Below are 26,433 nucleotides of genomic sequence, written 5' to 3' on the forward strand. Positions count from 1 at the left end.
ACAGACGAATGGATAAAGAAGATGTGGCACCTATTTACAATGGAATATTACTCAGCCATAAAAAGGAACAAAACTAGTTCATTTGTAGAGATGTGGGTGAATCTAGAGACTGTCATACAGAGTGAAGTAAGTCAGAAAGAGAAAAACAAATATCGTATATTAATGCATATATGTGGAACCTAGAAAAATGGTACAGATGAACTGGTTTGCAGGGCAGAAATTGAGACACATGTGTAGACAACAAACATATGGACACCAAGGGGGGAAAGCGGCGGGTGGCGGGGGGGTGATTAACTGGGAGATTGGGATTGACATGTATACACAAATATGTGTAAAATGGATAACTAATAAGAACATGCTGTATAAAAATATAAATAAAATTCAAAAAAAAATTATAAACCTCTAGCCAGGCAAACTAAGAAAGAAGAGAGAGGATACAAATTACTGGTATCAGAAATGAAGGAGGGGGGCTTCCCTAGTGGCGCAGTGGTTGAGAGTCCGCCTGCCAATGCAGGGGACACGGGTTTGTGCCCCAGTCCGGGAAGATCCCACACGCCGCGGAGCGGCTAGGCCCGTGAGCCATGGCCGCTGAGCCTGCATGTCTGGAGCCTGTGCTCCGCAATGGGAGAGGCCACAACAGTGAGAGGCCCACGTACCGCAAAAAAATAATTAAAAAAATGAAGGAGGGGACATCACTACAGTTCCCATATGCATTAAAAGAATAAAGGAATACTATGAACAATTCTATGCCCATAAATTTGATAACCTAGATGAAAAGGACCAATTCCTTAAAAGACTCAATCTCCCAAATTCTCATGAGAAGAAATAGATAATCTGAATAGGCCTATGCCTATTAAAGATATCAAGTCAATAATTCATAACCTTCCAAAACAAAAAGCACCAGACCCAGATGGATTCACTGGTGAATTCTACCACACATTTAAGGGAAAAAATTATACCAATCTCTACAATCTCTTTCAGAAGATATAAGCAGAGGAAATACTTCCTAACTCATTTTATGAGGCCAGCATTACCTTAATACTAAAACCAGACAAACACATTACAAGAAAACCATAAACCACTATCTCTCATGATTCTAAATTAACACTTTTTATCTTGTTTGAGATATATAATTGTTATTCTAGGAAAACAATGTATTATATTACTCTGTTATGGTATATTTTTCTAATAGTTCTATAAGCACTATTTTTCCTTGCTGATTAATATTCAGGGAAAGACTGAGAAAATTCTTATTGAAATACTGACTTCTCAACTGAGAGTCATTTATCCTTACTCTAAATGATCCATTTTGAAATGTTTATCCTATAATCTTCAAGTTTTTAAGTTTAAATATACTAGAGGAAAAAAATCCAAGGTTTTTGTGCCTACAAGTTCCAAATAATTAAACTGAAACATAGCTACAAAAAATATTTAATGGCATTTCGATTTTTATATTAATAAATATACACTACCTAGAACAATAAAGATAAAAATCTTACTATGTACTAACCAGACTTCACCAAGAATATTATTCTTAGTTCTCAAAATCATATTTTAAGGAGAGAAAGATTCAAAAACTAATGAAGATCCCTAGATAACATCAAAGGAAAATAAGTTATCCTGAAGCTAAATACTGAGAATAGTCAAAGATATTTAGAACATTTATCCTTACTAGAAAAGATTTAAAGGGAGATTTAAAAGAAGTCATAGGAAAAGGGAGAATAAATAGACAACAAGCAGCTAAATTTAGGTCAGTTTAAGAAGGAAATTGTAAGAAACATCTACTGAAACAAGAAACCTCGGGGGTATTGAGTTCTTTATCACAAGAGGTGTTCAAGAGAGATAGCGATCAACTTGAAGGAAATTTTAAACACAGTTCCTTCCACAAAATTCAGAGTGACAACTACCTACGAGGAACAGTAGAAGAGTCCTCTGTGTGATAAGATTCAATGACCTTAAAATCTAGGAAGTCGATGAAATAGTTACTTTTCAACTTACTTTTTTTTTTTCCTCCTGCAATATTATTACTTCATAAAGTCGTGGGAGATTTGAGCAATGATTTTGCTGTTGATCTTTCTTGATGTTAATATTTTCATAATGTAGTGCCTTTTTCCTTTAGAAAATTCAGGAAAAAATTATTCTCAATTTCAAATATATAAATGTCTATATAAGAGAATATTTTTACACCATTTCCTGCTTAAAAGGTATTCAATAAGATATCTGGGTGTGTTAGGCCAACATATCCTAAACTCTGTCAGATCTACTCAGTTATATTGGTTAGATCTGCGTTTTCCAATTCAGAGCATTAAAATATACCTATTCTAATAATGATTCCAAAAAGAAAACAAAATGTGGGATTTATGTCATGAATTTAAATAAAAAGCTACCAAAAAAAGTTTCCCGTGTAGTTTATTCACCATAAAAGGTCTTTAAAATTTCAAATCACTTGGTATTTCAACTATTAACTAAAATAAGGGGAAAATAGTCAATGCTATTTATATCATAAAACAATCAGGAAAAGGGCATAAAGAACGATCTTTGAAAATGAAAGGGAAGCTTATTTTCATTGAAATTTACACACGTAAGAATAATAAACCAAGTAAGCAGTGAATAACAGCCCAAGCTCTGGAGTCAAACAGCCTGATATGAATCCTACCATTGCTACCTACTAGCTATGTGACCTTACACAAATCACTCACCCTCTCTAAACTTCAGATGTGATTCTTCATCTGTGATTGGAAATTGGAAATTCTCAAGGTTGTAATGATTAAAGTGGATGATATATGTGAAGTATTTACTGCCATACAAAACCCATAGTAAGTATACAATAACTGTTAGCTATTATTAGGAATTATATTTAAATAGGTTGTTTTTTTCTAATTCTTAAAAAGAATTAGAAAAAGAAGTCATATTAAACACTTCCAGTGAACTATACTGAACATAAGATTTAAAAAAAGATAATATAGGGCTTCCCTGGTGGTGCAGTGGTTGGGAGTCTGCCTGCCAATGCGGGGGACACGAGTTCGAGCCCTGGTCTGGGAGGATCCCACATGCCGTGGAGCGACTGGGCCCGTGAGCCACAGTTGCTGAGCCTGCGCGTCTGGAGCCTGTGCTCCGCAACAAGAGAGGCCGCGATGGTGAGAGGCCCGCGCACCGCGGTGAAGAGTGGCCCCCGCTTGCCGCAACTGGAGAAAGCCCGCGCGCAGAGATGAAGACCCAACACAGCCATAAATTAATTAATTAATTAATTTTTTTAAAAAAAGATAATATAAAAATATAAAAACAAATGTTTAAGTTACATAATGGCCATTTTTTTTGTTTGTTTAGACATTACTATGATTTAAACATGCATATAACATCTTAGTTCACTGTCAAATGCTGACTTCATTGATTTTTTTGCACAAAATTCAACAAACCAACTTATTTTCAAAACCTCAAATAGTTTTATGGATAAAAAATTTATATTTGGGATATCAAAAGGGTCACATATCGTTTAGGTCTGTGTTTTCCCAAAAAGAAACCTATGAGCTCAACTTTCCATTCGAAATACCCAAGTATTTCCATTTTTATACCATATCAAATCCACAATAATTATGACTCAATCAATAAACAAAAAGTAGAAAAAGAAAAAGGTAGAAAATATCAACTACCAGAAGGAACCAAGACAAGTCCAAATAAAAGATAGTGAAGGCAGCAAAAACAAAGAGCAAATTACAGAAATGATGAAATATCTGATGCAGTTAGGAATGCAATCTATATGCATACATTCCTACCAGCAAAAGTGAAAATACAAACAGAAGAAAAGAAGAAACAATGGAAATAACAAAGATCAAAGAGAAAGTAACATTTAAAAAAAGGGAGGAGAGGGAATTCCCTGGCGGGTCCAGTGGTTAGGATTCCATGCTTTCACTGGCGTGGGTCCGGGTTCAATCCCTGGTGGGGGAACTAAGATCCTGCAAGCCGTGCGGTATGACCAAAAAAATAAAAAATAAAAAATAAAGTCAGGCAGACACTTATTAAAAAAAAAATAGGAGGAGAATGGGAGTGGGACAGGGCTGGAGAAGTAAAAAGGACTGTCAGGATAAAACTATCAAGCAAAATCAGAGCAATAGAATTAGACAGAGTGCTGGTCATGCCTGAGGTACTCAGTTAGACGTGTAGTGGAATGGATGGAAAACAATCATCACAGAACCACATACCCTAAAAAGGGTTAATTTTGCTTAATGTTAATTAAACCTCAATAATACTGACAGGCAAGCAGGCAGACAGATAGGAAAGCAAACCAGCCAAAATGGAAGAAAAAGGTAAGAGTAAAATACTAACAAAAGCATTATGTCAAGGGGATAAGTAGAGTTAGAGCATTTGACAGACTGTTTTATTTGGAATGACAAAGATTAAATTTTGATCCCATTAAGCTGTATATACATGTTAAACTTCTAGTGTAACTACTAAAAAAATTAAAATACATGGCATATCACCCAAATTAGGAGAGTGAAAAAATGAAAAGGACAATAGAATAGGGTATAAATTCCCCAAAACAAGGGCCATGTTTTATTATTTTTATTCTTAGTTACTAAGTTTAGTACTAAGACATAGCAAGAATTCAAACAATGTTTGTTCAATGAATGAATAGCAGTAGGGGAGTTTAAGTAAGAGCCTAAGCTACGTCCACTGCTGGTATACAGCTGTGTCTGAATCTGTCCAGCAAATTAATTGGATAGGTAATCACTGTGGGACTTCCTGCTAGAAAACTCATTCTGTAAGAGAGAAAGGATCAGGCAGATAAACTGGAACCTGTTAAAAATTAAATCATGAAAAGCAGCAATAGATTCTGAGAACAACATGATATCTGTTACTCAGTTTTGCCGTCCATGGACTCATGTCTAAGACCTTACTGTAAGAGTAGGAGAAAATAAAGACAGAAAGAATTATTTTACAAGAAATGTATTTCCTAGTTAGACTTCATAAATATTACCTTCAACCTAATGTTATGGCTCTGACTTATACTGAGAATGCCTTCTAAATCCATCATGTAGTCAAAAGAATGGACACCAGAGCCAGGAACGAGAGGCAGAGTCCTGGGTCACCTTCTTTTATATTTTCTCTGATCTTTTCTCTATCTTGTAATTAAAGACAGTATATTTTAGTACTTAGATACATGGGCTGTATAACCGAAAAGGCCTCAGTCAATGTCAAGCTCTGCCACTTAATAGCTGCATAATATTAAACACATTATTTATTCTCTCTGACCCTTTCATTTTTCACTGATAAAACAGGCATAACACTAGTAACTACACAGAGACTTGTGAAGATAAATGAATTAATACATGTAAAACAGGTAGCACAGGATCTGGCAGACAGACAAGCAATGGTTTTCATATAGGTTACTCTAAAATATCATATTTCTTGAAATTTTTCATACTGATTTTTCCTTTCATAACAGCATAACCTAGTCTAAATTATTAGAATATTTATAGTCAAAAACTACAGGAAAGATATACTATTTTTTTACTTACTGGGTTATATCATACTGTCCAGGACCAGGCCCTGACTTTATAGGTAACTCTAGTCTTCCCAAAGAGTTGCCAAAATGTATCCCCTTGTATTTCAAAGTTACATTGGAAAAATCCTCACACACACACAAAAAAAAGTGAAGATGAGAGACAATTTAAATAAATCATGAAACAATGTTTAACTTTACTTAAGTCTAAAGGGAGGGTAGCCTTAGTCAAGGAGTTTCCACTGGTAAATGCTAGACTCTTCCTTGATACATCTCAAGAGTATCACTGTGTGCCCCATCCCACTCCTGAGTCAACCAGGATTCCCAGAGAAGGGCCTCTAGTTTAGCATATCCTCAACCAATATGAACAACTTGCTCTAGGCAGTACACTCAACAATCTAAAATCTTAAGGGCAATGACAATTAGCTCCTCATCATTTAAAAAGGGGAGGAAGGGCAGACTTGCTTGATTTAGGGAATGGGAAAGCCTAACAAAAATGACTTAATTAAATAGAAATTAATTTTAAGAAATTAAAATTCAAACATTACCAACAGATACTAGATAACTTCTAATTACCTGGTAAGTGCAGAAGACATTCTTGTAAAGTTTTCATAGAGTAACAAATATATAACAAAAATTAAACACTACCCCCAAATCATTTCATAGTTAATGTTTGAGGTCAGGATCAGTACTTTAATGCCAAAGAAGTCATCTGTGACAAGAGAAATCAGCAATCATCTTCCTTCACAGTCATACAATAAGCATGACTTACTAAAGAGTTCACTTTAGCGAAGTTAAAACACCTGCTTTCATTAGAAACTAATAAAAGAATAAAGTAATAAAGTATGGGGCTTCCCTGGTGGCGCAGTGGTTGAGAATCTGCCTGCTAATGCAGGGGACACGGGTTCGAGCCCTGGTCTGGGAGGATCCCACATGCCGCGGAGCAACTAGGCCCGTGAGCCACAACTACTGAGCCTGCGCGTCTGGAGCCTGTGCTCCGCAACAAGAGAGGCCGCGATAGTGAGAGACCCACGCACCGTGATAAAGAGTGGCGCCCGCTTGCCACAACTAGAGAAAGCCTTCGCACATTAACGAAGACCCAACACAGACCCCCAACATTTTCTTTAAAAAAAGAAGAAAAAAAAAAGAATAAAGTATGAAACACGAACAGTAGCATCTCATAGGAATTCTTGTGTTAACCTAATACATTCTAAATTGAGCAATCATTTAAGAAATTTATAAAATCTTACTTTTTTAACTGATAGTAAAAGGTAACTAGTCTATTTCACTTACTTTTAATTCATATTTGTAAAAATATAGCTTTCAAATAGGCATGGATTATTAAACCAATTAATGTATATATATATTGAATAAAATCCCAGTAACATAAACTGATAGTTTAACTGTATAAAACAGTATGTCAGTTGTTCTAGGTGACCATTACTATTCTTGAATAGTGGAACCAATCTCTCTCAATTACCATTATAAACAATATGAATGAAATAAATAGCAATTGAATGATTAGAAAGCGTAATTCCAGTTCAGATTGGTGAATCAAACCCACATCTGCCCCCCTCCCACCAGAATCTCAGAAGAAGCGTATAAAATAGATGTAAATTATTAGTACTAGAAACTAAGAGAAGGTATCATTCACATTCCACTTCAAGGAATTTCTGGAAAATATAGCACAGCAGAGACTAGAACCAGAAAAAGATCTCACTGCATGTGAAAAGAACCTCAGTTACTCTATTAACATCCCCAGAAAGACAGAAACTAGAGGTAAGGATGGACTCATGGGTAGTGAGTAGGGAGCAATTCTCAAAACTACTAATAACCTTACAGATTTATGTGCACCGGTGCCATTACACGAAGTGATGAAAGAATGCTAAAACTCGCTCCATTCTTGCCATGGATGGTTGGAAATAAGTTGGAAGCACTGCCACTGTCTCCTAACAAGGACAGACTTCTTAGTTAGAGAGGCACCACTCTAGAAAGCTCTGGGATGGCACAACAAAATCCAAAAATAAGCTGGTACAGCACTAAAATTCCCTACTATGTGGAAACATCCTTTACTTCCTAGAAGTTAACACTAACAACTAGCCCTCAAATATTATAAAATACAAACACAATAAAACTAAACTTTCCCTTTTACACCACCTGACCTTAAAGAATTAAACAGGGGCCAACACAATCTCTGACAGAACTTTGACGTTTGCGTGAAGTGAAATGGGACCTTTGTTGATTCTTTTATCATAGACGGCAATCTCAAAGAGAAACTGAATTACAGTTTTTCTAAAGGTTTCTCCTGCTTCAATTTTAGTAAATCTCCTTGTTTGTTCCTTGCTTGGGCGATGGAGGATGTTGGAGCTGAGGGTACAGAAACAGGGAGTTACTAGCTATGTCCAAATAAGATTCAGACATATTTTGGAACGTCTAGTGAATAGAGCAAATCAACCAGAAGGTGAACGCAAAAACTATTCCTATGGGAAGCAGCTAATCATGGTAACCCACACCCAGTTAGAAAATCTTACTGTCAAAAGAGTGGCAATGCTAACTACTGAGTATTTTCTGTTGACTGAATTTGCCTTCTAACAGATAATCCCCCACTGGATTTATATCTGTATTCTGTAGAGTGCAAAGGGCTATGATAAAAATCTAAAAGACATTTCATTAAAACACCGGTAAAAATCAATGCTACTTGTAGAGCATTCTATCTAATAGAGTATAAAACAAAGAGAGAATAGCATTATCCCCCACCCCCACCCCCAGCTTCACCTCAGCTTATCATGCAGCTTTCGCTCTGATGGAGTATATGGGTGGAAATGCCCAGCAGAGAGCACCATCTGGCAAGAGACTGAACTGCCTGGGGGAACAGAAGCTGTCTCAGTGGAAACAGACTTATTCAGAAGCATAGTTGAGACAGCCCTTCTAGAAGCCCCTGTGAAGGGGAACTTTGCAGAAGGCTGGAGGTCTACCACATCAACAGGAGGAGACAACATACATATATTTGAGTTACTAACATAATTGTGACTCTCTGTAGTACCCACAATCCAATAAAGCCTGGGAAAACTTGTTACATAAATAAAAAGCATGAATCCTTATTCCCACCAGGAGTATTTCCAGCACTGTAAGTGGTCTTAATGTGCTTAGCTTATTGATATGCAGATTCCTTCTAATGAACTACAACACAAAGAGCAGAGAGGTATTTCCCCTCTTCACTAATCAGCTTTAACACACTATGAAGCTGTAACACTATAAAGCACCAAATCAAAGTAAGACACTGATATTATTATTATTGTTGTTACTGTTATAAATAGGCTGTCTAGCTGATATATGATCCCCAAGCCCAGACCCCTGTCAGTCCTAGGAGGAACAGAGCTATGAATAAAAATTGAAAGGGCTATCCTACCAATCTCTCTAATGCATAGGGTATACACTGCTTCAGCACTTCTGAGTGTAACACAAAAGGAAATAAGGCAGTCAGATCATCCAAAGGCTTTGGGTCTGGGGGTGCAGAGACAAACACCATAACAACTAGCAGAACAGCACAGAAAAATAGCACAGACTGACATGTCCAGCAGAGCAGCAGATGGTAGTAGAGGAGTCCTGGAAGAAACCATGGCATCCACTAGAGTAGTTGAAAAGCAGCCCATTCCTTTGGGTCAATGGCAACTCTGAAGACTGCTGCACCCCACAGAGCTTCAGAAAAGGAAAGAATGATCAGCCATGCAACACTGTTTTGCTAAGAGAAGTGTTCTAGACCATCTTTCAAATGAAATTACTTAATAGAGGCATGGATTTTAAAAGTACATACACAGTTTTGATGGCAGAAAGAGAAAACTTTTTCACTCATACTTTATTTTTACTTAGAAATGAAACAAAGTTTCATAATCGTGAAGATTTTAGGCTTAGTAAGTAGTGAAATAAATGTAGAACTCTCTTCTTATGTAATAAATATAGCCATGTTAGATATGCCAGATATTTTCTATATTTCAGGCAGGAGCATATCTAATATATTGATTTACTATAGCCTATAGATTTGCAAAAGTAAAATCAGTATTTTAAGACAGAGCATTCTGACAAATCATCTTTAACATTATATTTTTATACCCTACAAAGTATAAGTTACAATTTTATAGTAATTCTTCTACACAGCATTTCAGGAGAAATTATGTCCAAGTAGACTTATGTCTAAGAAGCTTTCCTCAGGTTAATTATTGTGATTTTGAAGGTCAACTGTTTAACAGTTCTTAAGGTAATCCAGCAGAAGGAAAGACTATGCACACACACCTACATAAACACACACCATTCAAGACACCAGCAAAATCCTTTTCCTGTGTATACGCTGAAATTCATTTCATTTAAACCATGTGAACTACTTAACTCACTAACCTCTACAGTTCTCAGGTAAATGTTCAATTGGAAATTTAATTTAAAAGCCTTTTAAAAATACAGATAGAAAATAAGGAACAAATTGATGTACTCAACCCTAAATCACACTCTCCTTATGTCAAGAAGTATTGACAACAGATGTAGAGAACAAACGTATAGACACCAAGGGGGGAAAGCGGGGGCAGCTGGGGTGGTGGTGGTGGGATGAATTGGGAGATTGGGATTGACATATATACACCAATACGTATAAAACAGATAACTAATAAGAACCTGCTGTGTAAAATTCAAAAAATAAAAATAAATTAAAAGGATGTGATATTAAAAACAAACAAACAAGAAGTGTTGACAATACCATCTTCAAGGTCATCATCAAGCTTGGAAAATCTTTAGCAAATAAAATATGACTTAATTGAAGCAAACTTAACACAGAGGTGCATTATTTTAAGTGAATAATGTAATATAACTTGAAGAATTGCTAACTGCTACTTTCACTGACAGTGAAATCAATGAAGAAGGGGCTATGCAACTTTCTTCTCATGTCTTTTCCATAATTAAGTGTGGAAACAGAATTTGTGAAGAACTAAAAGTCCCAAAGTGTGGCAGTTCAAAACACTAATGGACTGCATTCCAGTGTGGCAGCACACAGGTAGTTCCCAGCATGTTATCATTAGCAAATATGTCAGTGTCATAATTCCAACCACGAACTGTGCTTGTGAAATCCACCTCTGAAAAGCAGACTTCTAATGGTTACCTGAGCTCTTCTTTTGAAAAAGATAGAGAGAGAAGCTAAATTTTCTAATTCAAAATGTTATACAAAATAATTTATACAGAGGATTTCTCTTTACAGATTAAATATAGCTAAAAATTACCATTTGTTGGCTAGAGTCTTATACAACTTGTAATTTCAGAGTTGCTTCTATATTTAAGCTACATAAGATACCTTCAGCAGATGTTATTTCAACAGTTCAGGGAATAATCACAATAATTACCTATCTGTTGGATTATTTTCTCAATTTTCTATTAATGTTCACATCTGGAAACTGAGCCCACATACCGTATTATCTCAAAAAGCAGCTAAAGAGATACATAGAATTACCAGAAATTTGGATAATACTTGAATTAACATTACTAGAGTATCAATTTCTTAATAGTTTGTGAGGCACCTGTGTTTTTTTCCCCCTGCAGGAAAAAACAAGAAAATTAAGGCTTCAGCTACTGACCTTTGCTACCCTACCTCTAGTTTTTCTCTCAAATTCAAGATGGAGATTTCAGAAAATATCACAATTCAATTCAAATTAAGATTTGTTGAATCCTCTTGAATATTAACCACTATGTCTTTAAGTTATATGTAAATCTATGTTTTTACAAACATGTTTTCTTAAATTTGATCTAGATTTTTATTCTAATAAATACAAGTTGGATCAAATCAGTAATTACTAAAATACGTCATCAAATTGGACCTATTAAAATTGGAGAATAAATTTTCTTATTGTTATTTCTCTCTTCTATGAATAATAATGTAGCCAGAAAGAAATCAAATTTTATATGTTAAAGTAATGTTTATTCATACATGAAAAAAGTTTTGCACACCTAGGGAAGCTTGGAGGCATTATTCTGGCCTTTTAATGGATGATACATTATTCTGAAACAAAGAAATAGCATATACAAAAAATATAATTTTAAAGCAAGAATAACATTTTGGGATTTAAGTTAAGAATAACAGAGAACTGTTTAAGCTGAGACCAAGGATCGTTGACTACTGTGAAAAAGAAATACTACTTCCAATATATTAAACCAAAGTTTTTCCCAGGATATTTTAGATAAGAAAACTTAGCACAAAGAGCTTAAGTAACTTGGCCAAAGGCAAATAACTATTAAGTAGTGAAGCCAAGAAATAAACACAAGCAGTCCAGTTCCATTACACTACCTTTCATAATTGTCCTTTACCTTGGACAGAATATACTGATATTAGACCATAGGACTTCCATTAATTTCAATGTAATTTTTACAGTTATCTCCATTATTCTTCTGAGCATATCTTACTCAAATACCTAAGATACTGGCACTGTCTGTGGATGAAAACTAATTATTTTTATATTATTAACAGGATGGTAGGATAGTCAAGGCCTGGAAAACCAGGCATGGCATCAACAGGGAGAGCAAAATACTCCTGGGATAAAAGACCCTAGAGCCAGAAAGAAATGGGAATTCTAAGGGTGTGAACAGGAGACATATCCATAACTTACAATATCTTTACTCTCCATTTTATCAGAGGTAAGTTGGTTATTCATAAGTTTTATAGTATGGAGCAGTCTATCAGGTCTTCAAATACCTGTATTTGAAGATAAAATGTATTATCTCTAGTGTGTTCTACAATCAATAGAAATTAAAAAAGAGGAGTTACAAACTAAAAGTAAAATACCAGCCTGTCTATTTACCTTTGCCTTTGTACTTTAATTCTTTAAACAGAATGTGAGTTATTATCTAATGAACTTTCATTTCATCCTGAGGAACTCTAGTATTTCTTTTAGAGGGTGTACTACAGACAAAATCTATCAGTTTCTGTTTATCTGGGAATGTCTTAATTTTGTTTTCATTTCCAAAGAATAGTTTTGCTGATTATAGAATTCTCGATTAGCAATCTTTTTTATTTCAGTACTTTGAATATATCACCTCACTGCCTTCCAGCCTCCATGGTTTCTGATAAGTCAGCTGTTAATCTTCTTGGGGATTTCTTGTCACTTTTCTTGCTGCTTTCAAGATTTCTCAATGTCTTTGGCTTCAACAGTTTGACTGTGATATATGTAGGTGTGCATCTCTCTGAATTTATCCTATTTGCAATTCAGTGAGCTTCTTGTATGTGTAGATTGTTTTTCATCAAATTTGGGATGTTTTCAAGTTATTATTTCTTCAACTATTCTCTCTGCCCCCTTTTTCTTCTCTCCTTCTTTGACCCTCATTATGCATACGATGGTATGCTTGATGGTGTCCCCCAAGTCTCAGATGTTATGTTTATTTTTCTTCATACTTTTTCTTCCTGTTCATCAGGTTGCATATCAATTGACTCCTCTTCAAGTTTGTTAATTCTTTCTTTTGCCAATTCAAATCCACTAGTGAATCCCTCTAGCGAATTTTTCATTTCCACGATTGTACTTCTCAACTCCAGAATTTCTACATGGCTGTTTTTTTATAATTTCTATCTTTATTGATACTGTCTGTTTGGTGAGACATTGTTTTTATATTTCCCTTTAATTATTTAGACATACCTTCCTTTCTTTACTTGAATATATTTAAAATAGTTGATCTAAAGACTTTGTCTAATAAGTCCAACATCCTGGCTTCCTCAAGAACAGTTTCTAATGATTGCTTCTTTTCCTATGTATGGGCCATATTTCTGTTGCTGTTGTTGTTTTTGCATGTCTCATAATTTTTTGTTGAAAACCAGACATCTTAGATAATATAATATGGCAACTCTGAAAATCAGAATCTCCTTCCTGACCCACAGGTTTATTGTGGGGTTTTTTTGTTTAGTGATTTCCAGACTAATTCTCTAAATTCTGTATTCTCTGTCATGTGTGTCCACTAAAGTCTCGGTCTGGCTAGCTGACTGGTCAGATAATCGTTGGACAGAGGTTTTCTTAATGCTTTGAACGAGTAGGTCTCCAACCTTTGCAGAGGTGCACTGTGCATGTGTTGAGACACACCTTCAACACTCAAGTAGGCAGTTTACAATTCTGTCTTAGCTTTCACTTCCCAAAGGTCACATAGAGGTAAGAGCTTTGTACCTTCTCAAGTCTGGTTTTTGAAGTGATGGGTTAGCAATTCTGAAACTACGTTCAGTGTTTTACAAGATTAAGCAAATAAGTAAATATACTGAGGATAATGGGAACCAGGTTTCTCACTGTGGGAGAAGGGAGATCAAACACAGAAAAGGAAATACAAGAATAAACATGTGGCACTGAACTGGAATTAGAGATATCAATATAAGCTTAAAGTTTTTAATAGACAGATAAGAAAAAGTATAGATTTCTAACTTTATCCATTGAGATGGCCTAGAAGGAATGATACCCCAAATGTACCTAGTGTACTGATCTTGTTTTGAAATATCATTCTCCACTAAATTAAAGTAGAGCTCCTGAGGAAATGACTGATTCCAACGGCTGTGGCAACGGAAAAAATAAGATGAACCTGCAACATTTTATTGTGCCATAAAATAAAGAAGTGCTCAAAGAATGATGGAGATATGTCAAAAAGACACAACAAGCAGATTGAAAGGGCTCCCAAGGGTCAAATATTAGATCATTTTAACCTCAAAATAAATAGTGAGATTAGTGAATTACAACCTTTTCAGTAAAACAGGAATTCGTGAACCCATACTGATATAAATACATAAATGGAAAAGAATATAAAGCTGTTCTTTATAGTAAGTAAAGCGCCAACAAAAAAATGTTAAAGAAAATATGACATTAGAAAACCACCATTTGATAAACATCACAGTAAAATTGATTCAGGCATCATCAATGGATGTTAAACTAATAGGTGAGAGTTTGATAAGGAATAGGATATCTACTCATTCTTAAAGTAACCTCTCCAAAATATTTATAAATTTTTAAAAATAGTAACTTTACAGTAGATAAAACCAAAAGACACCCCCTCAAGTTAACATCACCAACTACGGGATAAGTAAACATCCTGCACCTTTTTATGTGATACATTGAGAAGGAGGCTTCACTTATGTAGCATTCCTGCTAAAATATATAAACTCATCCTAATCATGATAAAATATACACGAATCCAAAACTGAGACATATTCTACCAAATAAACAGCCTGTACTCTTCAAAAGTCAAGGTTACAAAAGACAAAGAAAGACTGAAGAACTGTTCCCAATGAAAGGACTCTAAAGAGACACAACAACTAAATGCAACTTGTAATACCAGATGGGACTCTTGACCAAAACTCATTTTTTAAAGAATATCATTGAGATAATTAGTAATATTTTTAAAATATCTACAGATTAGATAATAGGATTATATGAATGAAATTTTTCTGATTTTGATAATTACACTGTGGTTGTAAAAGAGAATTCCTGTTCTTAGAAATTTTACATTAAAAGTATTTAGGAGTAAAGGGGCATCATGTCTTAAATGTACTCTGAAATTGCTTAATTAAAATAAGAATATAAATATAGAGGGGAAATGATAAAGCAAATGTGATAAAGTGTTAACTGCAGGATCTAAGTGAAAGGTATATGGGAATTATTTGTATTATTCTTGTAACTTTTCTATCAATCTGAAATTATTTCAAAATTTAAAATTACTTTTTTAAAAAGAAACTCACTAATCGGAAACAATGAATGGATTAGATCTAGTATATTGATATAGCTAAATCTAGAAAATATAACATTAAATGAAATAGCAAGCAACCTGCATGCCAGATGATAACATTTACTTAAATGTTTTAATGCATACAACAATACATATTGTTATTTATATGTAGTAAAGATTTACTGTTTACTTTGGCAAAGGGAAAAGAATGGAGGGAGGGAAATTGGGTAGGGTAATCATTGTAATAATATATTTTAAAATATAGCTAATTCGAGTGTAATAAAATTTTAATATGTGTTATATGAGATGGTGGGTACATGGTTATCTGTTTTTAAGTTTGTTCAAGTCTATGTGCAATTATATAAATTATAATAAAAATATTTTAGGAATAAAAACTTAACAATTAAAAGTATCTAAGACTCCAAAATACCCCAGTATACCTATTGCCAAAAACCAAATGGCTTCATAAGGTGCTTAAGCCTAAGCTTAAACTATTAAACTATTTCCTCTTTTTCCTGGATACAGTTAGACTGTATTTCCCAGGTTCCTTGGCAGTTAAGTGTGTCCATGTGCCTGAAATTTAACTCCCAGGCCTAGCCTACAAAAAACCCCCACTACCAGTTCTCTGCCCTCTTTCCCCTTCTGCCAGCTGGATACAGATGACACCAAGGCCTTTGGAGATGACAGTAACATGAATGGAATAAGCCTGTGTCCCTGAATCTCTACATGGAGGAATATCTCTTATCAACAAGAAATGTCCATATGAATGAGGAAAAAAAGAATTTCTGTTGCATTAAGCCACTGAGATTTGGGGGTCTATCTGTTACTGCAGTTAGTATTACATTAACTAGAACATGCATAATCATAAACAGTCTTCCAACTGTCAATGTGAAATGTATCATACTTACAAATTGAGGTTTATAGTATGCTGGACCTAGTGTACTGTCAATAGCAGGTGGAAAACGTTTTGTGATACTGCCATCCTCATTAATATGATAACCATATGGCCGTCCACAAGAAGGAATTGAAGGAACATCAACACTTCTGGAAACTGTAAGTGCCCTGGATATTTTCTGTAAAAAAAAATTATATTATTTACTCAAAGGCAAGAAAAGGAATGAATAAACAAATATTAAAATTTACTAAAAGACAACTATTCAATATTGACTTTATGAGTTTTATAATATAAACCAAAAATGTTTGTCTGTAAATGTAATTTAAAAGAGTGAATTCAAGTCTTACCTCATAATATAAACCAAGATTTAACCAAACTACTATTAAATAGTAACATAAACCATAATATAAACTAAACTACTGTTAAAGCCACTTTTAGAGATAAGGAATCTCTCACCTGGCTCAGTTATTTATCTTGCTTAGTATAGCAAGCATTAGTGATTCCAAAAACAGGCATTCATTCTTACAGTCACATCAACAATCAGCAGTTCAAAGTGGTTACTTGTGCTATGCTATCATAGTATCTGTCAGGTAAAAACGAACTTTATACTTCCTGTAACATTTTCTGGCTTCATTCCTTTCCAGCTCCTGACTTACCTTCATCTTACCGGTGCCCTGTATAAATACCCTAATTTTGCAGACCATGTAGCAAGGAAAATGTCTGATAAGATGCTAAATGGAAATTTAAAATATAAAATATAAAATTGAATTTATTACTATAGCTATGTAAGTTATGTAAAAGTATATGTAAGTGTATAAAATCATATACATATATGATTTGATACTGAAAAGAGCTATGCAAAAATTAACAGAATTATCAATGTTAGAGTCAGAAGTTTTAAGGTGCTTATCTTTTTTCAAAATTTCCTTTAATGGAAAACATTTTATAATTTAAGTAAAAACAGAAAGGAGTAACATATATTAGAAATACCAGTATAAAATACATCAAATAAAATACTGGCATTTAAATAATTTAGTAATATGAAAAATTACTTATTAAGAATATATTTATAATAGATATATTTAAAATAGATAACCAACAAGGAAAAAATGAAGGGAAGCTCATATATTCATTAAAAAATAAAAATAAATAGAGTCTGCAACTTCTATCAAAAAAAAAGAATATATTGATCCTCTGTAGGTTTTAAATAAATAAATAAATGCTAGAGTTGACTGCACACATGCCCAATACATAATTTTGTCATAAACATACTATCACTGGCAGAATTTCACTTTTTTTATCATTAGAGACAACTATTAAGTAGTTTCAGTGATATTTATGAGACTGGTTACTAAATTAAAACAGGAAAGTATTGAATGGCCTCGCCTCCATTCACTACTTTAAAAAATTATTTACATGATGTCAAGACTTTCCAAAATGTAGCCCCAACCTTAGCGAATGCTTCTCCAACATCCAGTTTGTGATATCCCTAATTCCCTGCAAAAACTATCTACACCAGAAAAAAATATCTAAAGAAAATAAAACAAGTCTCTTTTCTTCTAAGCATATTTGGTTGAGATGAAAATGGAAGTTCTATTTAACTGATAAAGTATTTTCATCCTCAGAAGATCACAGTTTTATATATTGGAAAAACATATTAATTATAGAGAATAGCATATATGAATTTGTAGGCAGAGCCTAGACAGAAATAATTTAAAGTGAGCTTACAGCAAGTAATTAATATGTTTCCCCACTTTGGTACATAGTTGGCACTCAGTAAATATTTCTTGATTGCCTGACCCCAAACAAAGGTTTATAAATCCAAGACACAAGCAGAGACGTACTCAGTAAGTAAACTTAGTAGACAGATTTAGTCTGCTGAAAGACTGATAAAAATTTTCAAGAAATATAGCAAGAAAATGAGCATAGTTTAATCAACATAGATACTAAAGAAAAAATGAGAGAAAATAGAGCAGCTATATTCAACAGGTAATAAAAGAATGAAACTGAGGACTCAAAACTTGTGAGAATCTTGTACAACTAAGGACAATGTACACTATGAAGATTTATGGTGATAATTAGTACAGTTTAAAAGCTTGCTAATCTGGACTAATAATATATTTTTAAAACCAGAAATAATGTTTCTTTTGAGGCCTTCATGTATTAAAACGCAACTGAAATCAAAAGTTATTTATTTGTGTTCGGTATTAAAGCACAAAAGAGGTGAGTCAAATACAGACCTTACCCTTAAAAAGCAACAACCTACTGAAGCATTAAGAAAAGTACTAAAATAATTTTAAACATGGAAAAATATCTGAAGTGCTAAAAAATGCCCAGAGGGTCAAAAAGAGGAGACGTTCTCAACCACACTGAGGTGATTAGAAAAAGCTTCATGAATGATGTTAAAACTCTGGGTGTTAATTTAGTGACCGATGGTTTGAATTTGCTATCCCAAAGCAAAAACAAACAAACAAAACAACACAAGGACCATAACAGAAGTCCTTAAAAGGAAGCCAAGTTTCAAGAAACCCAGGACAGCAGTTGAAATGTTCCAAATCGGGGTAAACAACCAAAGAACAAGATACAGATTTCAATCAAAACACACATATAAGTACACAGAAACCAAGCTATAGATTATATAAAGTGAATAGTGAAAACAACCAGAGAGTGTTCTACCAAGCAGCAGGAAAATATGTCCTATAAACTGGAGAAAAGTCAATGAAAAGAAACACATTTAGGAATGAGAAGATGGAATTAGCCCAAAAAACATTAAAGTATCTATTATAAATATTCTTCATATGTTCAATAAGGTAGAAGAAAGATGAACATGATGAGGAGATAAAGATATAAAAAAGACCCAAATCAAACTTCTGAAATGAAAAGTATACTGAATGGGATTAACAACTAATTTTATGTGGGTTAATAAAAGACATTTTTTCTCAATTCTTAATCACTTTAAAAAAATTGACTGTTTTAAGCAAAAATAATTTCAATTTATTGTGGCATTACAGCATATGTAGAAATAAAATATATGGCCACAATAGCACAAAGAATGAGATGGGGAAAATAGAAGCACACTGTTGTATGGCTCATATACTATACATGAAGTGGTACAATATTATTTGAAGGTAGATTGTGGTAAGTTAGAGATGTATATTGTAAACCCTAGAGCAACCACTAAGTAATAAAAGAAAGAGGTACAGCTAGTAAACCAATAGTGGAGATAAAAACAGAACCATTTTTTTAAAAACTCAAATCTTTCAACTGTGTTAGCAAAAGAAGAAGAGAAACAAAGAACAGATGAGATAAATACATAACAAATAGCAAGAGAGTAAATTTAAACACAACAATATTGATAGTGAAATTAAATGGAAAAGTTCTAAATGCCCCAACTAAAAGAGATTGTCAGATTAGATACAAAAGCAAGACCCAACTTTATGGTGTCTATAGGAAACCCTCTTAAAACATAAAGACACAGAGGTTAAAAATAAAGGGATGAAAGAAGATATACCACGCATCCATGTATCAAAAAAAGCTGGAGTGACTGAATTAAAATCAGACAAAGCAGATTTTAGAACAAAGAATACCAGGAATAAGAGAGACATTTCATTATGTTAAAGGGGTCATTTCATCAATATGATTTAATAATCCATAAAGAAAAGCAAGGAATTAATTGCCATAAAAATTAGAATAGTGCTTACCTGTAGGGAAGAGGGAAAGGGTTATGATTGGAAAATAAAATTTTGCAATGTTATATTTCTTTACTTGAGTATTCACTTTTTAAGTTATTTAAATTTTATGCAGTTTTCTGCATCAGTATTTCATCTCACAATTAAAGGTATATTTTTTAAAATTTATGTTCATTTAGGTAATGTGAGATAGATATGAAAACTAAGAAAGCTAAGCTCAGGCTAGTTCTGAGGCAGCTGTCATCAGAACATGGCAGAGATTCTAACTGAATCTATTTAAAGAAACATAAAATGAATTGCAAAATACTGAAATTCATATAAAAATGGGGGAAAAAAACCCTACACAATAGCCCCATGTTTTCAAGAAAGCCAGTACTCATAAAATCTTCATTGAAGTTTCCCAATATTAATCACAAAAGAATCTTTCATCAATAGATTAAAAGTTTGTATGAAATATTGAGCTCAAGTAAAACCGCAAGAAAATTTAAATGTTTATACTAATAAGCTCCATAAGAGAAGGGACTTTTCTGTTGTATTCATAACTATATGCCTACTGTGTACAGTTAGGGTGACAAACTGTCTTAGTTTGCCCAGGACACAGGACTTGTAGTGCTAAAATCAGGACATTCCCAGATAAACCAGGATGGTTGGTCTCCCTGTCATGCTGTCGTGCATATTAAACAATAAATATAGAATTAATAGGTGATATTCTAAACTACACCTTTAGTCATTCATTCAGCAATACTGAATGCTTTATTACGTGTCAGAGAGAGGCAGTTAGGGTACAATAATGAATAAGCTAAAACCCTCGCCTCAAATAGTGGGGAAGCCAAACAAATAAACAAACAATTACATTACAAACAGTGCTGCTAATAATTAAGATACAAAATATAGGAGAAGACGATTCTGGCACATTAGGGTTGGTGGAGTGAAAAATTAAAAGTTTGATTTGGGACATATGACTATACTGACATGTTAAGTTCCAACAATAAATGATAAATCAAACTGTCAGGTAGAAAGAAGAAATGAAGAATATAGGAGAAGATAAGATTCGAGAAGAACGAAGTAAGTTCAATTTGAGATATATTAAGTTTGTGGCACCAACAGCAGAAGATAAATCAGACTGGCATGGAGCAATAAAAGTCAGTCTATTTTTTGAGAAAGAAGGTGGGTGGCGTGGGATAAAGGACAAGTTCTGCAGCCACAACTACAGTACAAAGCAAGCAGGGCACTCTTCACATAAAAGCAATAGCTAGATCTTTGAAACCTATACTCATCTTCAGGGACATCAACATTTATATAGCAATCACATACATATTTTTATTTAAACTTAAATAAAGATAGAATTCCCTGAAATGGTCTCCCTAAATTCTGAATGGCTAATAAGATAAAACCATTATTGCCGGCATAAGCACATAGGCAGGAGTACAAGACCATGGACAGCTCATGCTTCTGTGGCAGATAAAACTGCTTTCCCATCAAAGAAGAAATTTAGCAAAGAATATATTAAGAACCACTGTCACCCAGCCTAGATAACTAATATAGAACCAGTACAGATAACTAATATATGCTAATATGGGGTACCATTTGTTATGTAAATCAAGCTCAAAAAGCAATGAAATACTCCTTAGCACAATAATGCCAGGAGCAGTCACATTATTAAAAGGACTATGTTTTTATCATATTTTACTAGGCTGGTCGTTTATGGGAAAGATTTGCTTTAATGAGATAAGATTTGCTTGCTTCTCAGATAATTTGCAAGAAAATCAGGAGCAGCTCTCACTAATCTGGAATCAGAATATCCATTATCTCTCCCACTCATGAAATCAGAGCAGCTGAGTCCTATTCCTTCCGGGCTGCAAATCCTGGGTGGAAATCCCTGATCAACTGGACAAAAGTCAAGGAATGAAGTTTGAAAATTAATGTGGAAAGAATTTTCTGAGGAAAATATGAAGACAATACACTGGAGGACTGACCAAGCAGCCTATAGTAAGAGGAAAATGATAATTAGAAGAGAAAGGTTGAGAATAAAGATATCTGCACCTTTCTTTTGAAGTTCTAAGACTAAGATCTTCTCCTCTTGTGTAATTCAAGGTAACAAGTAAATTACATAAAGTCCCAACATCGCTTTTCCTACATCACACTCCACAAAATTTCCCTGACCCTTAAATAGGTGTGTATACTTCTGTATAGTCCAGTGTTACTGATCTCAAAGAGGTGTAGAGCAGAATGTACCTAGGAAAGAGGTAACAGCTACTTTTAAATTATCTTGCCAGGGAATCCTGTAGACAAATGACTAAAGAAACACCTGTAACCTCTACTGATTATTATTATCAGCAGGTCAGTGCTGAGTATTACTAAAACAGGGTTCTATAGGATGCAGCTGCTCAAAGTTCCCAAATATGGAATTTCCTAGTTTCCTTCATAGGTCAACAAGGCACAATTCTATAAAACAGTAAAAGAAGGTCCTTGCAAACCCCAGTTACTGATCTCTAAGCAAACTTCACACAAGTCAGATTATGAGTTTTTAATTCTGCTATGTGTAACTCATTAGATTTTTTTAAACTTTCTTTCAAGAATTACTGTTTATTTATTTTACATACGTGTTAAGGTATTGAGCTAAAAACTGAGACTAACACAGTCGAGATCTTGGTTACTGCCCTCAATAATCTCACATTTTAATGTGGCAGCCAGATAAGTTAACAGATAATTACAATATAGTATCAAAGTGCTTTGAGTCATTAGGAGTCAAAGAAGAAAAACCTGAGACAGAGTGGAGTCAAAGAACAACTTCACTTTACCCGAGGCTCAAAGGAGTTCAGATTTTAACCTTAGTGTTAAAAGGAATTTTTTAAACAAATAACATAATTATATCTTAGGAAGGTTACATTAGCCGTAAGACAGAAGTTGTTAGAGACTGAAACAGAGAAACCAGTAATATTTTATTGGTTTATTTCAGAATAAAAATAACAAATCCCAAGCTAAGTCAAGGGCAGTTAAATGAAGAAAGGGAACCAGTCTGAGAGAGAATGAGAAGAGAAAATCAATAGGTTCTAATGATCAATGGGAGTGATCAGTCAGAGGAAAAAAAGAGTCTAAAATAATTCCAAAGCTAAAAGTTTAAAAGCAATTGACAGGGCATTTTTTTTAAAAGGGGTCTGTGATGGTTGGGAACATGATAGGTTCAGACACCTGGAATTTCAGATGCCAGAGACCACCCAGGTAGAGATGTTTGTCCAAAAAAAGTAATTGGCAATGCAAAGGCCTGATGATCAGGAGAAAGCTCATTTAGAGATATGAATCACCTGTATCTCTAAAGACTGTTAAGGAGTCATGAGAATCAGAATATAGATAGCAGTTGAAGCTATGGATTTGAATGAAAAAGTAAACATGAGAAAAGCAACAAGCAAAGCATGGGAAGTACAGTATATAAACGTTTAAAAGGTATTTAGAAAAATAAAAACCTTTAAAGAAGACTATGGAGGGTTGGTTGAAGAGGGGAAAAATGATACCTGATTCAGCAGTTAACAAATGTTTACTAGGTCCCAACCATGTATCAGGCACTGTTCCAAGACAATAGTTGGAAAAAGAACCAGGAAAAAATGATGTTACAGACACCAAGGGAAGAAATATCTCTAAAAAGACAATGGTCAGTTGTGTCAAAATAAAATAAGGATTGAAAAGTATCCTAAATGTAAGCATTTTCGGTGGTCGTCGGTGGCTAATAAATTGGTAGGGAGTTAATGCTTATAAGGACTCAGCTGCATTAAATAAAGACACATAATAAGCGCCAAGAACACTGATATCAATAGCAGAAGCTGAAAAGCAGTAAAATTCAAGATTAAAACAATGACAAATGACAAATTTGTACTCCAAAGAAACTTAAATCAACCTAATACCCTAATCTCATCAAACATGTTAACAGAATAGTGGCTCTTGGCATTTGTTTAAAAATACAGGAATAGTGTGACAATAGGGGAAATGCAGGCTAACAAGGGAAAAGGTGTAATTTGGATGGTATTAAGCCCCACAAAAATCATCAGATTAGAAAAAGCAGAAAGCAAACTAGAAGTATTTATTAAAAGTCACCCCCTAGCCACTAATTGCTAACAAATGAGAGCAAATAATTAGTTAAATTATCCATTCCCACCCCACCTCTCAAAGAGTACAGCTTTTCTTTACAGAATGTGGGATAAACAGGCTCTCTCGTTAAGTATATTGAAAAAGATCGGTATGGTAAGATAGGAAGCATCTACCTGAAAAAATACATGGGACTATCTTTAAAAGGTATTCCAAAACAGAAATATAAAGTTATATCTCAGTAAATTAATGTTTCTCTGGTTAGGTAGGAAAGGTGTGTGAGGCAGGCAGGATTACAAAGAAAAGAGACAGAAAGCGGTAAGAAGTACACAGGAGATTTGGAGACTCACATAGTCAACGGGGCCAGGAAATAAAAATCCTAGATCTAATCTGCACCATTTAAAATATGATGTGGACAACTACTATAAAATCAAAAGTCTTCGCCATACGCTTACTGGCCTTGTGAAATGCGACAAATTATTTTACCAGTTATTATCTGTAAAATAAGGATAGTATTTTCCCTGCCTACTTCATGTTTATACTTATGAAGTGGTACTATAGTGTTTAACTCAGTCACACAGAAGCGGAGCAGGCTGAACGTGAGGAGCCTGTTACAGAAGGCTTGCCTTTCTCTACACCTTACCTGTTGCCTGCTGCTTCAGGAAAGGTACCTGGTAGGATCCAGGACCCACAGGATCCTCAATGTTGCCACCTTCAGCCAATCTAAGCACACGGGGAGCCCGAGCATACATAATGGCGTTGGGGGAAGGGTGGGCAGCTGCAAAGGGATTAAAAACAGGGAGGCTAGAAGAGATGTGGAGCAAAAAGAAGCCGTCAACAATTTCAGGAGGCCAGGGAAGAACTGTAAATGAAGGTGCTAGCGCAGGGGCTATCGCCCCACCCGCTCACTGGGGGTCACAATACTCCCAGGTCGATTTCTAGCCGCGTGGAAAACTGAAAAGGAGTATGAGCACAGAAAAGACATCCCACAAGTTCATCCGTTCACCAGCCGAGAGCGGAAGTGCTCCTCCAAGGAAGGAGATTAAATAGTAGGCGCCCGCCCCTCTGCTTCCGGAGCTGGCTCCGCCCTTTTCTTTCCACCTGTAAGTCTCTGGGCGAGAGGTGCAAGCGCTTTTCCCTGGCCGAGCCCTGGGAGCATGCGCACCGAGCCGCAAGCCTTCCCCACTCGCTCCGCCCCGCGCTCTTGGCGTCCTCCAGCAGAAGGCGGGGCCGAGGCCCGCTGCTCGCTTTATTGCATTGCATCGCGATTCAGAAAAGCTCTAGAAAACGCATTGGAAGGCGTTAGGGGTAATTTGACCGTGGTCCATTTCCCCTTTAAGTCAGTTAGGGCGGCTGGGAAGAGACTAGCAACTACTGTGAAAGAAAAGCCTTAGTGCAAAGGGAAACGCTTCCGCGACCTCATCCCCAACTCCTACCACAACTATACTCGCACCTCAGGGGGAAAGCACTCTGCCTTTATCCCATAGATAGTCCAAAGGGTGCTAAGAGAAATCCAGAAGGTGGTGGTGACAAGAAACAGAGAACCGGGGGAAGGAGACGAAAAACTCACCAACCGAAGCAATGCAAATGCAGGTAACTGAAAGCTGCTCCTGTTGTCAGATACCAGACAGCGGCAGCATTGATTTATTACATTGTGTATAAGTAGAGCAAAGACCTTGAGAAAGCCCAGTCCACCCCACTAAACCAAGGAGTCTCTTAACCTTAGGCGAAAGAAACCAGGCTTCTGCAAAGGCCTTAAGGAGTCTATGTCAGAATCCACCTAAAAGTTGTCTCAGGATTTTTTTGTTTTTTCCCAGCAAGGATTCCAACCAGATTCTAACCATTCTAAAGGCTTCAACAAATCCTATCCTATCTTGACCATGCCTTACCCCCAAATGAGCTACAGTACTTTAATGTGTTCCTACTATAAATTTGTACTTATTTATACTCTGGAGGACATGGTTCAGTACCCAATTCTGTGGGTCATTTATTGCGGCTTAATTGTTCCATATATGTTAGAATGCTCTCCATACAAGCCTTATCTGCCTCTCAAGAATGTATCTGTAGTACCTTTTTCCCTACTCAGTAGCTTCCTGAATACTCATTTAGTCACTTAAAAAACGTTTACTGGCATATGCCGTAGGTTCAGTATCCTGCTGAGTTATGGGGATACAAAGATATAAGAAAGTCTTCATCCTCAAGGGTTCTATATCTAATGGAAAAAGAGACGTGTGTAATCCATAACAAGAGATGACAAGAGAGATGAATAAAATGATAAGAAAAATATTACAGTACTTTGGATACCTCCTCTTCCTACTAAGAAACTAGATACTCAACTATATGGGGACCCCAAAAAGCAAATTCAGATGCCAGCCATTTTGCTGTAGGCACTGGTGAAGACTCTCACATCCTCCTTCTGGCTTTTCACATCTGCAACAGTCTAGATTACTCTTTCCAGGGGTAGAGTTGGCTTTGAGCCTGGAAATGGAAGTGGTAAAGCAGGCTTTATATGCTTTCTGTCTGATCTGATTTTTGTCCACTGGACCTACCCT

The 26,433-nt window shown here is 35.2% G+C and overlaps 1 protein-coding gene across 1 annotated transcript in view; it reads right to left on the reverse strand.

Moving 5' to 3' along the window:
* STPG2 (sperm tail PG-rich repeat containing 2) overlaps positions 1-24,633 on the reverse strand; it is a 276,442-nt gene extending 251,809 nt beyond the window's left edge. The window contains exons 1-6 of the mRNA XM_060098032.1: positions 24,525-24,633; positions 21,585-21,688; positions 16,769-16,843; positions 16,126-16,290; positions 5,517-5,629; positions 1,999-2,113 (exon numbers count right to left, since the gene is read on the reverse strand). Coding sequence (XP_059954015.1) covers positions 1,999-2,113; positions 5,517-5,629; positions 16,126-16,290; positions 16,769-16,843; positions 21,585-21,688; positions 24,525-24,633 — 681 coding nt within the window. The remainder of the gene's footprint in view (positions 1-1,998; positions 2,114-5,516; positions 5,630-16,125; positions 16,291-16,768; positions 16,844-21,584; positions 21,689-24,524) is intronic.
* Between the last annotated feature and the right edge of the window lie 1,800 nt (positions 24,634-26,433).

This window comes from Mesoplodon densirostris, chromosome 1 (assembly GCF_025265405.1).
Source record: "Mesoplodon densirostris isolate mMesDen1 chromosome 1, mMesDen1 primary haplotype, whole genome shotgun sequence".
NCBI lineage: Eukaryota > Metazoa > Chordata > Mammalia > Artiodactyla > Ziphiidae > Mesoplodon > Mesoplodon densirostris.